The sequence below is a fragment of the Oncorhynchus nerka genome, linkage group LG27 (genome assembly GCF_034236695.1).
Source record: "Oncorhynchus nerka isolate Pitt River linkage group LG27, Oner_Uvic_2.0, whole genome shotgun sequence".
NCBI lineage: Eukaryota > Metazoa > Chordata > Actinopteri > Salmoniformes > Salmonidae > Oncorhynchus > Oncorhynchus nerka.
The window spans coordinates 30,016,212-30,032,967 of NC_088422.1; the positions used below are offsets into that span (position 1 = coordinate 30,016,212).

The following is a 16,756-nucleotide window of genomic DNA, read 5'->3' on the forward strand; positions in this document are numbered from 1 at the left end:
TAGGAGACAGCTTTTTGAACAGCTAATGATATTGAAACATGCTGCAGAATGCAAAATGTGGCTGTCTGAACATTTTTATAAGATGCACTTGTCTGATGAGAGTTGATTTTGCATTAGATCTTTTGTGGATATTGGATGTCAAACCAGCTTACACTTTTCCTTACTCGAGCAAAGCATCACTGTGGCTGTTTCTCTTTGTTACAGGGGGAGTCACGCCACAGACACACAGTGACTACTGAACTCATCCACGTCCAGACTGAGGCTGTCCCAACATTCAGAAGACTTGCCCTGGGATTGGCCTGTTTTTTTCACCTGTAATAACCCTCCTACCTCCTACCCTGGTAAGGGGTCTGTTCTGGAGCTCAAGCTTTAACAGGGAGGACATCGTTCAGTATTCACTTCCAGTTGGACTGGACCAAACTAAAACCAAACTATTCGCATTGATGCTTTTACAGATTTCATATGATTAATTTCCTCTTCCCACTATTCAACATTTTTTATATGATGCAGACTTGCACTTGTTCACTTTGAACTAGCTATTGGGAAAATCAGAGAGAGGGACCCCAGAACCTATGCCTATGATAATGATCCTCAGTAACCAAATACTACTCTGATAGGTCAGACTGTCGGAGTCAACTCCACACTCTATCATATATATTTTAGGTCTCCAGCTGTATTATTACTTGTGGTTTAACATCAAGGATAATCTCAAAATGGATTAGCTTTTGTTTGTTAAATAGCGTTCCTCTGCATACACAAGGTTTGTCTCTATCAGTGTTTTAAACAAGCTCATAGCTTTCTACTTTTGATTAATTGTAATTGCCCATTAGATTAAGACAACATGAGTCAAATGATGCTTTGACATGACAGACTTAATGTGATCACTATTTGAATGGCTCTCAGGAAAGTGCCCTGATGTCTTTGTCTTCTCTCAGCGAACTTAACTGTCTGCAGTTTATCTGTCAGTCTACTGTTCAGTACAGGGCAGGACAGTGTATCAATACTATTTAGAGAACAGATGGTTCCTATAGCAGACAACATGAACATGACCCCAGAGCATCCAACACAGAACTGCTCCAACTGCAGCCAGGCGTTTGTCCCAGAGCTCAATGTGGTTAAGGCTGTCGTGCTGGGACTGATACTTGGGACAATTATTGTATGTGGGGTTTTTGGGAACATCCTGGTTATCTTGTCGGTGGTCTGTCATCGACACCTACGAACAGTCACACACTACTTCATCGTCAACCTAGCGGTGGCAGACCTCCTGCTGAGCTCCATCGTTCTGCCTTTCTCTGCCACTTTTGAGATCCTAGGGTACTGGGTGTTCGGAAGGCCCTTCTGCAATGTGTGGGCAGCGGTGGACGTGCTGTGCTGCACAGCCTCCATCATGAGCCTGTGTGTGATCTCAGTGGACCGCTACATCGGGGTCAGCTACCCGCTGCGCTACCCAGCCATCGTGACAGAGCGCAGGGCACTGCTTGCCCTGGTTGGCCTGTGGGCTCTGTCCGTCACCATCTCCATTGGCCCTCTGTTTGGCTGGAAAGAGCCGGCGCCAGAAGACGAGTCAATCTGTAAGATCACAGAGGAGCCTGCCTACGCCATCTTCTCTGCTGTGGGCTCCTTTTACCTCCCGCTGGCCATCATACTGTCTATGTACTGTAGGGTGTATGTGGTGGCCCGCCAGGAGAGCCGGGGCCTGAGAAAGGGGCACAAAACAGACAAGTCAGATTCAGAGAGCGTCACGCTGAGGATCCACCGCGGCAACATGGCCGTGTCTGAGGATGAGGCCCTGCACAGCCGCACACACTTCGCCCTGCGTCTCCTGAAGTTCTCCAGAGAAAAGAAGGCCGCCAAGACCCTGGGCATTGTGGTTGGCTGCTTTGTGCTCTGCTGGCTCCCTTTCTTCCTGGTTCTGCCCATAGGTGAGTGTTACCCATTGTACCCAGGCTCCTTACCTTGTCGACCGTGCTCCACAGCTACCATGTCATGCTGTTAATGCCACCCCCTCTTGTATCTATACTTGGCAAAAGAATTTATGAGGTTTTGTAATTAAATTGTATTGCAGAGATGGCTGTTGGCGGGAGGGTGAGGGGGGGGAGTGTTGGATGACTCCCAAAATAGATTTTCACAACAGTCTCTGGTGCCGTATCATGCATACCTTTCTCATGTCATACGGTATCAACCATAGAAGTAGAACAACTTTATTTACATGTGTAATAAATAGGTTTATGTTATGTGAGGTTGTTCGATGTGGATGATGTAAAAAATTATATTGATCTATGTGCTATTCTTCCATTAATCAGTATTGGGCTGCATCTGCAAAGGTTTCCTTTTATTGATGCCAAATTAAAACGATCTGAAATAAGTCAAATGTTGCATCAGAAAGTGTACACATGCAACACTTCAATCTCCTTCTCATCCTGTTGTTATTTTACCTTTCGTACACAACTGCTTTGAAATATAATTTAACAAACATACTATTATTTTATGAGTATATGAATACACATACTCATAATGGGGTATTTCATGTGTAACTAATAAAATAAAGTAATTTCAGTAGCTTTTATTTCAGTCCACACAAAATGTTGAAAGACAAGTATAATTGCCCGTAAGCGTTTTCTGATGTTAACAAAGCTTTGAATAGAGTCAGTATTATTTAAAAAATAACACTGATTGATGAAAGTTTCAGAATAGGCAATATTATCATCCTCACTATTTCACATTATGAAAGAATCGTGTTTACATAACACTTTTGTGTAAAAATTATTGAGAGGATTTTCATGCGAGCCAAAATACCAGTCTCAAGAAATGATCCTACATTAGAGAGTTGAACTACACACCCACATGCATGCACACACACACACACACACACACACACACACACACACACACACACACACACACACACACACACACACACACACACACACACACACACACACACACACACACACACACACACACGTGCACCACAGGAGGCTGCTGAGGGGAGAACAGCTCATAATAATGTCTGGAACAGAGTAAATGGAAGGGCATGGAACTCCTGGAAACCATGTGTTTGATGTATTTGATACCATTCCACTGATTCCACTCCAATCATTACCACGAGCCTGTTCTCCCCAATTAAGGTACCACCAACCTCCTGTGGTGTGCACACACACGCACGCTCACACATTAAAGAGTGAGAGTGATAGAGAGCTACTGAGAGACCTAAAGTACGTTTGGAACACCCATTTAAACTGAACAAAAAGTGTAAAGTGTTGGTTTCATGAGCTGAAATAAAAGATTACAGAAATTGTCCATAAGCACAAAAAGTGTATTTCTCTCAAATGTTAGTGAACAGTTCTCCTTCGCAAACATAATCCATCCACCTGACAGGTGTGGCATATCAAGAAGCTGATTTAACAGCATGATCATTACACTGGTGCACCTTGTGCTGGGGACAATAAAAGGCCACTCTAAAATGTGTAGTTTTTTCACATAACACAATGCCACAGATTTCTCAAGTTTTGAGGGAGCATGCAATTGGAATGCTGACTGCCCGAAAGGCCCACCAGAGCTGTTGCCAGAGAATTTAATGTTAATTTCTCTACCATAAGCCGCCTCCAACAACATTTTAGAGAATTTGGCAGTACCTCCAACCAGCCTCACAACCGCAGTCCACATGTATGGCGTTGTGTGGGTGCACAGTTTTCTGATGTGAACAGAGTGCCCCATGGTAGTGGTAGGGTTATGACATGGGCAGGCATAAGCTACGGACAATGAACACAATTGCATTTTATCGATGGCAATTTGAATGCACAGAAATACCGTGACGAGATCCCGAGGCCCAATGTGAGGACCATTTTTTTAAGGTATCTGGGACCAGCAGATGCATATCTCTATTCCCAGTCATGTGAAATCCATAGATTAGGGCCTAATTTATTTATTTCAATTGACTGATTTCCTCATATGAACTGGAACTAAGTAAAATCTTTGAAATTGTTGCATGTGCGTTTATATTTTTGATCAGTATACATTGACATGATTAATTCATTTCCAGTTCATTTTTCATTTTCAGACACTCTTATTGATTTGTTATCCAGCCACAGCCTTAAGTGCTTTTCAAATTAATAGTTTGGTTTTTCAGAAGGCCACTGAGGGGTTACTGTAATTTGGGTGTCAGGTGTCTCAGTGATGCAGTGCAGCTAACTCAGGTAAAAGCATTAGGCTAGCCAGGCGCTGAGCTATCATAGGGTTCCACAGATAACAGAGATACTCTCAGCATGGTTGGGTAGTCCCTTTTAGTCAGCCTCTGTCCCAGTCATCTTCTCAGTGTGATGAAAGAGCTGCTGTGATAATGCTGCTGCTGAGAGCTGAGCACACGCTGCCGGACCTGTTAGCTGCTCATATTTCAATAACACACTTGAGCCCCCACTGAGTCAATAAGTCTTCCTGGCATTTGACAAGATAACTGTTTTTTTTCTCGCTCTCTCTTTCTCTGCCTCTCTCCACCGCTCTCTCTCATCTCTCTCTCTCTCTCTCTCTCTCTCTGCCTCTCTCCATCTCTCCATCTCTCCGTCCGTCCGTCCGTCCGTCCGTCCGTCCGTCTGTCTGTCTGTCTGTCTGACTCGCTCTCTCTCTCTGCCTCTCTCCATCACTCTATCTGTCTCTCTCTCTTTCTCTGCCTCTCTCCATCTGTCTCTCTCTCTCTCACCACCTCTATCTGGCTCTCTCTTTCTCTGCCTCTCCATCTCTCTCTCTCTCTCTCTCTACCCAGACTTGTCATCTATTGCTCTTGCTTGCAACTCACTTATCACATAGAGGCATTCTCAACAATGTGATCACAGCAGGAAGGACAGATAGTCATCACATCATTGCTTTTATTGAAGGGCGACCTCGGGTCCCCTTCGTGGTTGTTTACAGTTTTCCCCAATTGCTAAACACAATTTCTGAAACCTTGCTCCATTTCCTGAACACACCGAAAAATAGAAAACACAGTCAAAATCTATTGAGCAGTCAGTACTGTTAATAAATGGAAAGCACAATGTTCAGGGCCATACAATTTGTCCATTGTACAGTATACAGTCTACAATGCACTGTACCAGAGTATACAATACTAAAAGGTACAAAAATCAAAGGAGTAAACATGTGATCAATCTGCTTCTTCTTGTCTTTGGGCTGGGTCAGGCCAGAGCACTTCATCGACATCACAAGCAATATTGTCCCTCCTGAGGCAACGGGGGAAGAAGCCTCTTGTGTGCCGTATCCAGCCCTGACATGATTCCTCACCTATATCACCACAGGCTAAATCCATGGCTTGCAGCAGATTTACTCTGGTGTAGGGTTGTCTATCATACACTTTCCATCTCCAAGAGGAGAAAAACTCCTCAATCGGATTCAGGAAAGGCGACCTATGGAGGGAGGTACAAGTTCATAAACTGCCCATTGATGTTAAACCATTCCATTACCTGAGCAGCTCGGTGGAAACTGACATTGTCCCACACTATCACATAGGTGGGAATGGGATTCTCATTTAGTTCTTGACCCTGCTGCCCTTGAACGTGCTGCTCAAATAAAATATCTCTTAGATTGGCAATAAATCTTAGAAGGTGCTGGGTGTTATATGGCCTGAGTGTAACATGGTAATGTAGAACACCATGGTTGCTGATAGCAGCACAGATTGTGACATAGCCACCTCGTTGACCAGGGACTTCAACAATGGCCCGCTGTCCAATCATGTTTCGGCCTCTCCTTCTCTTTGTTAGATTGAAGCCTGCTTCATTGACAAAGATGAACTCATGGGGTCTGTCCAAGGATTCCAAGTCAAATATTGTCTGTGTAGAAATACAATATACTGTATGTAGGATTTTGTAAGTCGTACAGAGACAGTGCTATACTGTAGAGTACAATTAGGCTTCTGATTCACATACATTGTATGTACTGAAGAGTAATGTCATTCACATAGTATGTGTTAGTACTGTAGACAATCTGGATTACAGTAAATGTTTCTGAATGTACACTTACTTGCACATACTGAGCTCGCAGTTCTTTCACCCTTGGTGAGTTGCGCTCAAAAGGTTCTCTGTATACGTGTTTCATTCGCATCCTGTTACGATGGAGGACAAGGTCAATTGTGGAAATGCTCACACTGTCGATTCCCTGGAAGTGTGTGTTGTCTTGTATCACTCGTTCCTGGATTTCTCTGAGTCGTATTGCATTATCTTGAAGGACCATGCCAACTATAACAGCCTCTTGCTCCCGAGTGAATATAGCTGTCCTTCCACCTGCATGTGGCAGCCTTGCAATTCTACAAAAAGTAGTTGTGCAGTTACAAAACATATTCATGCAATACAATACATACAATGATTAACTTTACAAATGTCTATTGAAACAGCTGCATATAGTGTAGTACAGTAAATTTGCAATTACAAAAATACAGTAGTATACTGTACCTGTTCTCTTTTCTGAATGTCCTTACAATGGTGGACACAGAAAATTGGCTCAAATTGGGTTGCACTCTAAGTCCTGCTTCCCTCATTGTCAGTCTATGGACAAGAACATGGTCTATAACTGTTGTTCGAATTTCATCAGATATTTCCACTCTTTGTCTTCCTCTTCCTCTTCGTCCTCCTCTTCCTCTTGTTCTTCGTCCTCCTCTTCCTCTTTCTTGCCCTCCTCCTCCTCTTCCTCCTCGTCGCCCACCTCGCATACGCACTCGTCCTGGTCCTCTCACATGGTTTCTTCTATCCATTCTCAGACTTTCTCCTTCCCACCTTCAACAACCTGTTTGCTCTCTGAACTGGCTTATATTGGTTGTGTCGCATCATTTAAAACAGGTTAAATCCATTTTGAGTGGTTGTGTTCAATCAATGACATGTGTTCTCTATTTGTATTTCATTGTTTTGCTGAAAAGTATAAGTGACATCTGCAAATTGTGTTTTACCATGTGAAATGGTTTAAGGTATTGAGAACAGACGGCATAATTATCTAAATGAGTCCAGGCAACTGAGAACTTTGTTCAGCCAATGGGTTTTAGTGTTTTAGCAATTGAGAAAAACTGTAATAAAGAACAATATGGAGTTCAGCAAAAGCACAAATGTGTTCTACACTCACTGCTAGTTAGTTTCATAATTTTAGTATAGGATGAATGTGGGAATGAAATACAAATCAAATTTTTTTTTATCTGTCCAACTCCGGACTTCCTAACCCCTCAGGGTTCAGATTTATTATACTCTCTCATGCCCATAAATATAGCAAGCGCAACAGAGGGCTGGGTCTTCTTGTTGGTTATTCTACTCCCTAACCATGCTAGCTGCCCTTTCTAACAAAACCATGAAGGCATCAAGGACAACATGTCACAATGTTATCTATTATTATCCTGTTAAATATAACGATTTTCCATGTAAGATTGATTGTGTTAGGCTGGGGATGGTTATTTTTGTTTGCTTGTTTTATTGGGACAGGCTTTATAAACGAACCCTTGTGGGGATTTGAGTGGGTCAAAAGGTTAAGGAGGCATATCACTGTCTTGGCAGTGTGTTTATTTTGAGGACTGGTTTGTTCTTGCTTCTTCTTGACATTCCAGGAGCCATTTCTGAAGGCAATGACCAAGAGCATAGCAACGGTTTACTCAACATGTTCACAAGGGTAGTGGTATTTTGCACCCTTCCCGCTGGTGCTGGGGTTGTTAGTCAGTAGTTGCTACGGTGCCAGCCATGTATCTTTGGTATTGTTATCTTAAATCATTATCAACAATATGAATCGTATTTGGTAGTGGTGGTGATTCTGATAATGACCTACAGTACTATATCAATAGTATCCTTGTCGTCCTGGATGTACAGTATGACAACGTCTCTCTTGGGAAGTAAGCACATATCTATTGGTCCTCCATTATTTATTGCTCAATCTATCTTGTTTTCCTTTGCTATTCATCACTATAAACCCTCTGTTTTCTTTAAAAAGCATGTTTTGCGTCACTGTCTTTTTATGGATTCAACATTTTATTGACAAATGAGGCAACGTGAGTAGCGGCAATCTTAAATGTATGTAGTTCTGTCCTCGAGCTGTTATTTTCCATTAATATTCTGTATTATTTCATATTTTATGTTTTTTGTGGACCCCAGGAAGAATAGCTGCTTCTATTGCAACAGCTAATGGGGATCCTAATAAAATACAAAATACCAATCAAGTTCCCCCTTAGGAGGTTTTAGGCTCCAAAATGTATGAATTCAGTCAATAGCAGAATAATATAATTATTGTTGCTCGTTGCACAGTAGGAGTCATCTGAGATGTACTTAGCACGGAATCATATCGCTCAAACTACCTCCTCTCTCTATCTATCCATCTCCACATCACGCTGTCATTTTTCATTTTTGTCTCCGACGGCCTCTCCAATAAAGAATTTCACAAGACAAGCTCATCCCATCCTGCCTTTGAAGATAGATGCTCAATTTCAAGGCTATCCAAGACCTCAGCCATTTAATTATTTTAATAGAAAATGACTCAAATAAAAGTGAAAGTCTAAAATTATTTGATTTGAAATATACTTAGTATCAAAAGTAGATGTTATTGCTCAAATCTTGTTAATTATTAAAAGTAAAATGATAAATCATTTCACATTCCTTATATTAAGAAAACCAGATGGCACAATGATTCATTAAAAAAATTACGGATAGCCAGAGGCACACTCCAACACTCATAATTTACAAACTAAGCATTTAGGGATGTTCTCTTGATAAGTGTGTGAATTGGACCATTTTCCTGTCATGTAACAAGTACTTTTGGGTGTCAGGGAAAATGTACAGAGTAAAACTACATTATTTTCTTTAGGAATGTAGTGAAGTAAAAGTTGTCAAAAATATAAATAGTAAAGTACAGATACACCCAAAAACTACTTAAGTACTAGTAGTACTCTAAAGAACTGGAAAAGTCTGCATGTAATGTGTATCTTAAACCATTTCCTCTACTGCACTATTAAGTGTGCAGCTCACACACTCTCACACTTTCTCACATTAGTCCCTCTAATCAGAAGCAGCAGGATTTATGAAGGCAATTTTAAAACAACAAATACCTTGACATTGGTAGCTCTAGAAATATGATAAAACTATAAATTGAACCCAAGTGGAAATAAATGTGTTTTCCTCAACACAGTCTTTGGCTCTTCTGTTGAGTGTGTACAAAGTATCGGCTTCTTTCACACGTGATCGACATTAACCCTGATTGGATTAAGATGCATTAGGAATGTTATAAAGTATTGCACAAAATCTTCATGGAAATATGCTCCTCTATTTGTTTCTTCTTATCTGATGTTGATATCCTGATTTACGTAGTCATATCATCAACAAAGACCCTGAAATAACAATCTGGGTTAAACACTTGTTGTTGTGCATTGTGTTGTGATAAAGAGCTCAAGTATGTTAATCAGTTTTCTTCCCTCTGTCTGTCTGTCTGTCTGTCTGTCTGTCTGTCTGTCTGTCTGTCTGTCTGTCTGTCTGTCTGTCTGTCTGTCTGTCTGTCTGTCTGTCTGTCTGTCTGTCTGTCTGTCTGTCTGTCTGTCTGTCTGTCTGTCTGTCTGTCTGTCTGTCTGTCTGTCTGTCTGTCTGTCTGTCTGTCTGTCTGTCTGTCTGTCTGTCTGTCTGTCTGTCTGTCTGTCTGTCTGTCTGTCTGTCTGTCTGTCTGTCTGTCTGTCTGTCTGTCTGTCTGTCTGTCTGTCTGTCTGTCTGTCTGTCTGTCTGTCTGTCTGTCTGTCTGTCTGTCTGTCTGTCTGTCTGTCTGTCTGTCTGACTGTCTGTCTGTCTGTCTGTCTGTCTGTCTGTCTGTCTGTCTGTCTGTCTGTCTGTCTGTCTGTCTGTCTGTCTGTCTGTCTGTCTGTCTGTCTGTCTGTCTGTCTGTCTGTCTGTCTGTCTGTCTGTCTGTCTGTCTGTCTGTCTGTCTGTCTGTCTGTCTGTCTGTCTGTCTGTCTGTCTGTCTGTCTGTCTGTCTGTCTGTCTGTCTGTCTGTCTGTCTGTCTGTCTGTCTGTCTGTCTGTCTGTCTGTCTGTCTGTCTGTCTGTCTGTCTGTCTGTCTGTCTGTCTGTGCGTTCTTGTGTGTGTATGTGTGGTGTGTGTGGCCTATTATAGGATCCATATTCCCAGCATACAGACCTTCGGACACAGTTTTTAAGATCACCTTCTGGCTGGGCTACTTCAACAGTTGCATCAACCCCATCATCTACCCCTGTTCCAACCAGGAGTTTAAGAAGGCCTTCCAGAGTATTCTGGGAGTGCGCTGTCTGAGAGCCCAGTCCAGAGCCACTCATCACCCGGGTCCAGCCCAGGTTCAGGGTCATTCTCTCACTCTGAGACTAGATGGCCAAGGTGACCCCTCCTGCTTCAGCCCCTCCTCCTCCATAGCCCTGTCCCGCACACCCTCCTCTAGGGATGGCAGGGAGTGGAGGGTATTCTCTGGAAGCTCCGTGGCAGGGTCTGGGACAGCGGTAGAGACAGGACGGGCTAAAGTGGCCCAACTGTGCGGTAAGAATCTGCTGAAAACCTGCTGCTGCATCAGAGACAGGAGCTTCAGCCAGGGGCCCAGCCATCCCCAGCCCCCTCCACACGGGACTCTGCCCATCATTAAGATCCACCAGCTGTCTTTGTGTGAAAATGGAGAGGCTGTATAACCAGAGAAAATAAGTGATTTGGATCGTCTCTGGTATGAATGTACTGTAGCTCCTCACTCTTAACCCTAACAATGATCCACCCTCAAGGTCCAGCACTATTAAAGGAAACTGTGAATAGTGAATACATGTCTCTGCCCAGTGGACTTTACAAGGATGGAATAGTAATAATAGCTGGAGGAGATGGTGGAAATATTTTAATATTTGTAATATTCTGACTGCAGTTACACAATGCCAGTGGATTTGAATTAATGACTGAAGAAAAGTTTGTTTTTGTACACTAAACCAAGGTTTTACCTTGAGATGTTTCTACTTTTTAAGACTTGAACATGAATTCCCCCCGTGCCCATTCTCTCAGGCAGTCTTTGCCACTCTTCACACTTTACTATTCAGTTGATTTAAATAGTAAAGAAAAACAGTCCAAATTACTATGCTAAGAGCAAACTATTTCCCCCTCCTTTTTCACAGGGAGATCCGTCATTTTACTGGGACCTACACTTTAGTTATATATGTATTATTTATTCCAGATATTCCTGAGAAGATACTGAGGTTTGTGAAGGTATTTCATGAAAGAGCCAAATTGTTTGTTCCTTGGGTAATGTTTACAAGTTTTAACAGGTCAAGTCTGTACATAGGTTATTGATTGTAATGTCACATTCTGACCTTTATTTCCTTTGTTTTGTCTTTATTTAGTATGGTCGGGGCGTGAGTTGGGGTGGGCAGTCTATGTGTGTTTTTCTATGTTGGGGTTTTGAGTTCAGACCCACAACTCAAAAGTGAAACCCAGGCTACCTAAGTATGGTTCTCAATCAGAGTCAGGTGTCGTTAGTTGTCTCTGATTGAGAATCATACTTAGGTAGCCTGGGTTTCACTTTTGAGTTGTGGGTGTTTGTTTTCCGTGTGTGTGTTTGTTGCCACACGGTACTGTTTCGGGTTCGTTCGTTTCACGTTTATTGTTTTGTAGTGTTCAGTTTGTCTGTAAATAAACGTTATGGACACTTACCACGCTGCACATTGGTCCTCCGCTACTCCTCCTGAGAAGAGGAAGAAAGCTATTACAGGAAACCTCATATGTTGTTCAAAATGATTACTTTTCTCCCAGTGTCTTACCATTTACCAAACTCTTTTCCTGTTGTGAGAATATTGTATATGACAGTGTCTAAAGCAGGCAGGAACCCAGGAGGATACTGTCATTCCATGTCACGTACTCCAATAAAAAGAATATGAGATTCTCCGTTTTTCTTTCATTCTCAGTAATTTCATGAACACACGTTTCATAAACACGCATGGACGATAATACTTTATACTCCAACATTCCCACGATACCCCTTTCCTCTGCCAGATAGAAGATTAACTTCTTCCTGTGGATTTCTGAGGGATCGTTTCATGGGTTTTGACCTCATAACTGCTCCCTAAATCCACCATGAACAAGTAAGAAATGAGCTATTTGTAGATTGCATCCATATGCACTTACACGCACAAGTACACAAATATAAGTGATTGCATAGATATGCACTGGCCATAGTGTGGGCATAATAGTCTTTGCATCGGCTTATCTGTGACTTATGTCAAGGAAAAACAACGAGTAGTGAACAGGATATGGAGAGCAGATAGTATTGACTTTCGTATTGTCTGAGATCCCCAAAGATTGGAAAGCTGCCGTGGTCATCACCCCTCTTCAAAGGGGGAGACACACTAGAAACAAACTGTTGCAGACTTCTATCTATCCTACCCTGCCTTTCTAAGGTCTTTGAAAGCCAAGTTAACAAACAAATCACCAACTATTTTGAATCCCACAGTATCTTCTCCGCTATGCAATCTGGTTTCCGAGCTGGTCATGGGGGCACCTCCGCTTCGCTCAAGGTCCTAAATTATATCATAACCGCCATCGATAAAAGACAATACTTTGCAGCCGTATTCATGGACCTGGCCAAGGCTTTCGACTCTGTCAATCACCACATTCTTATCGGCAGACTCGACAGCCTTGGTTTTTCAAATGATTGCCAACTACTTCGCAGACCGAGTTTAGTGTGTCAAATCGGACGGCCTGTTGTCCGGACCTCTGGCAGTCTCTATGGGGGTGCCACAGGGTTCAATTCTCGGGTCAACTCTTTTCTCTGTATACATCAATAATGTCGCTCTTGCTGTTGGTGATTCTCTGATCCACCTCTATGCAGACGACACCATTCTGTATACTTCTGGCCCTTCATTGGACACTGTGTTAACTAACCTCCAGATGAGCTTCAATGCCATAGAACTCTCCTTCCGTGGCCGCGAACTGCTCTTAAATGCAAGTAAAACTAAATGCATGCTCTTCAACAGATCGCTGCCCGCACCTGCCCGCCCGTCCAGCATCACTACTCTGGACGGTTCTGACTTAGAATATGTGGACAATTACAAATACCTAGGTGTCTGGTTAGACTGTAAACTCTCCTTCCAGACTCATATTAAGCATCTCCAATCCAAAATTAAATCTAGAATCGGTTTCCTATTTCGCAACAAAGCATCCTTCACTCATGCTGCCAAACATACCCTCGTAAAACTGATCATCCTACCGATACTTGACTTCGGCGATGTCATTTACAAAATAGCCTCAAACTCTACTTGGCAAATTGGATGCAATTTATCACAGTGCCATCCGTTTTGTCATCAAAGCCCCATATTCTACCCACCACTGTGACCTGTATGCTCTCGTTGGCTGGCCCTCGCTTCATATTTGTCGCCAAACCCACTGGCTCCAGGTCATCTATAATTTTTTGCTAGGTAAAGCCCTGCCTTATCTCAGCTCACTGGTCACCATAGCAGCACCCACCCGCAGCACGCGCTCCAGCATGTATATTTCACTGGTCACCCCCAAAGCCTATTCCTCCTTTGGCCGCCTTTCCTTCCAGTTCTCTGCTGCCAATGACTGGAACGAATTACAAAAATCACTGAACATGGAGACTCATCTCCCTCACTAACTTTAAACATCAACTGTCAGAGCAGCTCACAGATCATTGCACCTGTAAATAGCCCATCTGTAAATAGCCCATCCAACTAACTCATCCCCATATATATATTTTTTTTTTCTCCTTTCCACCCCAGTATCTCTACTTGCACATTCATCTTCTGCACACCTATCACTCCAGTGTTTAATTGCTAAACTGTAATTTTCACCACTACGGCCTATTTATTGCCTTACCTCCCTAATCTTACGTCATTTGCACACTGTATATAGATTTTTTTATATTGTGTTATTGACTACGTTTGTTTATTCCATGTGTGTTGTTGTTTGTGTCACACTGCTTTGCTTTATCTTGGCCAGGTCGTAGATGTAAATGAGAACTTGTTCTCAACTGGCCTACCTGGTTAAATAAAGATGAAATATAAAATGTAACCCCTCTGATACAACATATCTCCAGCAAGTCTTGGTAGCCAAGTGGACATGCTTTCTTGAGGGGAGTGGACAGAAATACTTGACATTGGCTGACATGGCTGTGCCCCTCTGTGAGTCATACTGTCTCAGTACTGACATCATCGAGAGGCTATTGGCTCTGGTCATCAAACCACAGATAGTATTGATGAGTGATCGGGAGTATGGGGGGGGGGGTGAATGAGGGAGAGAAAGAGACACAAAGGGAAGTCCAATTCAATTAAACCTGCATTAGTATTATTACAAGCACACAGTAGCTTTTTTCAGATCATGTAATAACATCATAGAAAAGTTGTGGGTTCTGTAAAAACGTACTATCAAATGTATTTATAAAGCCCTTCTTACATCAGCTGATATCTCAAAGTGCTGTATAGAAACCCAGCCTAAAACCCAAAACAGCAAGCAATGCAGGTGTAGAAGCACAGTGGCTAGGAAAAACTCCCTAGAAAGGCCAGAACCTAGAGAGGAACCAGGCTATTAGGGGTGGCCAGTCCTCTTCTGGCTGTGCCGAGTGGAGATTGTGGGATTACTATCAGTACCGAGTAGACACCGTCCCAGGTAGATGCTTGGGCTGTAGTTTCTAAAGAAAGATACATTAGTCATGGAGGTGAAACCCACCAGTATCGTCAGTCAAATTGATTTTTTTAGAAGAACAACTGAGAACGATACTACGTCTCTCTATGCTATACTCCCCTGCTACTCTATTTTAATGTTCTAATCTAGTCTTTGAAATGCAATAGAGCTTTGGCTGAAAAGGGATCAGAGTGGAAAAATACAAAATATTCTGTTGCAATGACTGACTTTGTTCTTGACTAAGCCCAATGGGACATGCTGGTGACATATGAAGGCTAGACTTCCATCGGAATACGTTGATACAAAGTTCCCACAAGGGCAAAGATGCTGCTCATTCATTTCCTCTCAGAGAGAGGCTCAGAGAGTGAGCAGAATGGGAACATAATCATTATAATAGCTCCCTATTAGTGACTGTCATATTCTCACTGTTTTGTAGGAACACTTTCAGAATAAAGGGTGTCCCCATTCCACAGAGGAAAGAGTTCTACCTGGAACCAAAAGGGGTCTTCAACGGGATCTCCTATGGGGACAGCTGAACAAACCTTTTTGGTTCTAGATAGCACATTTTTTTCTAAGAGTGAAGACACTGATGATGACTCAGCATGCTCCTGTAAAGGATTCCCCTGGAGCTTCTACTAGAGTTCTTCTACACTGTTTGTTTTCAACCCAATGCTCTCCCTTCTCCACTCCACTATCAGTTAGTGTGCCCTCATATTTACTTTATTGAACCTTAATTTAACAAGGCAAGTCATAACTAGATTCAGTCATAATAACTGCTTAGATACCACTGCTGCCATGGGGCATGGTTCAGGAAAATCATGATGCTTCTGGTGGACTAATTCCCCATGTTGTTAGGATTCATAACCCCCATCTTTCTCACCACTGTGTCTCCATAGGAAAGGAGCCTGGAGAAAGGCAGAAAGAGCCAACCCTGACCATACAAAGCAGACTGTCTCCACCTAGTGTGCTTGCCTGTGGCCTACAATAAAAAAATCTCCATAATTTCTGCGACTCCAAGATCTGAGATTATTAGCAAATACATACACTGAGTGTACAAAACATTAGGAACACCTTCCTAATATTGAGTTGCACCCCCCTTTGCCCCCAGAACAGTGTCAATTCGTCGGGGCAAGGTGTCGAAAGCGTTCCAAGGGGATGCTGGCCCATGTTGACTCCAATGCTTCCCACAGTTGTGTCAAGTTGGCTGGATGTCCATTGGGTGGTGGACCATGCTTGACACACATCGGAAACTGTGTTGCAGTTCTTGACATACTCAATCCGGTGCGCCTGGCACGTACTACCATACTCCGTTCAAAGGCACTTCAATCTTTTGTCTTGGCCAGTCACACTCTGAATGGCAGACGTACACAATCCATATCTCAATTGTCTCAAGGCTTAAAAAATCCCTATTTAACCTGCCCCTACATCTACACTGATTGAAGTGGATTTAACAACTGACATCAATGAGGGAGCTTATTCCTGGATTCACCTGGTCAGTCTGTCATGGAAAGAGGTGTTCCTAATGTTTAATATACTCAGTGTATAGTTAAAGTACCTGAACTATCAAAATAATGGTGACGGCGCATAAAGACGGAGGAAATCAGATATGCGTCTTTGTTTTGAACACTAATCCATAGACATTTCAAACTACGTAGCACGACATGGTTCGATGTGCCTATAAATCAGCACAATTGACTTTTTAATTTGTTTTATTCCTGCCGTCTTGGAGCTAAGATCGGGATCATGTATGTTGTGCTAATGCCAAACAAAAAATGAGTAACGGAGAGCACTAAAATACGGCGAACTTAGCAAATGAGTTGTTTGTGGTAAAGTACATGGGGGTCGTCATCTTCAAGCATCTTCGCCATTCAAGACAAATCTAATGAACAGCAAACTACTACAGTGAAAAAACATTGACTATTCACCTTAAGATTTAAAACAGTGATTTATACTTACTGGATTAAATGTAACATTGAATTGAAATAGTAGTTATTACAATGGGAACGTGAGATTCCTGAAATAATTTTAATTTATACATATTTATTGTGTTTATTTACCGGTATGCATGTACAGTATTATGACTACCAAAACTAAAACAGTATCTAATAGCACAATTGTTATTAGAGAGACACATC

General features: G+C 42.3%; 1 protein-coding gene across 1 annotated transcript; it reads left to right on the forward strand.

Annotated features, from left to right (window-relative positions):
- The first annotated feature begins 208 nt into the window (after window positions 1-208).
- Window positions 209-11,874, forward strand: adra1aa (adrenoceptor alpha 1Aa). Its single transcript, XM_029637714.2, has 2 exons — window positions 209-1,922; window positions 10,101-11,874. Exons 1-2 carry the CDS (start codon window positions 1,019-1,021, stop codon window positions 10,637-10,639), a joined length of 1,443 nt encoding a protein of 480 aa, XP_029493574.1. The 5' UTR covers window positions 209-1,018; the 3' UTR covers window positions 10,640-11,874.
- Window positions 11,875-16,756: the final 4,882 nt, after the last annotated feature.

What these genes read in the sequence shown, in the direction of transcription:
- adra1aa (XM_029637714.2), top strand. Translation starts at nt 1,019, where the DNA reads ATGGTTCCTATAGCAGACAACATGAACATGACCCCAGAGCATCCAACA. An exon ending in CTTCCTGGTTCTGCCCATAG is followed by an intron (nt 1,923 to 10,100) that starts GTGAGTGTTACC and finishes GGCCTATTATAG; the next exon opens with GATCCATATTCCCAGCATAC.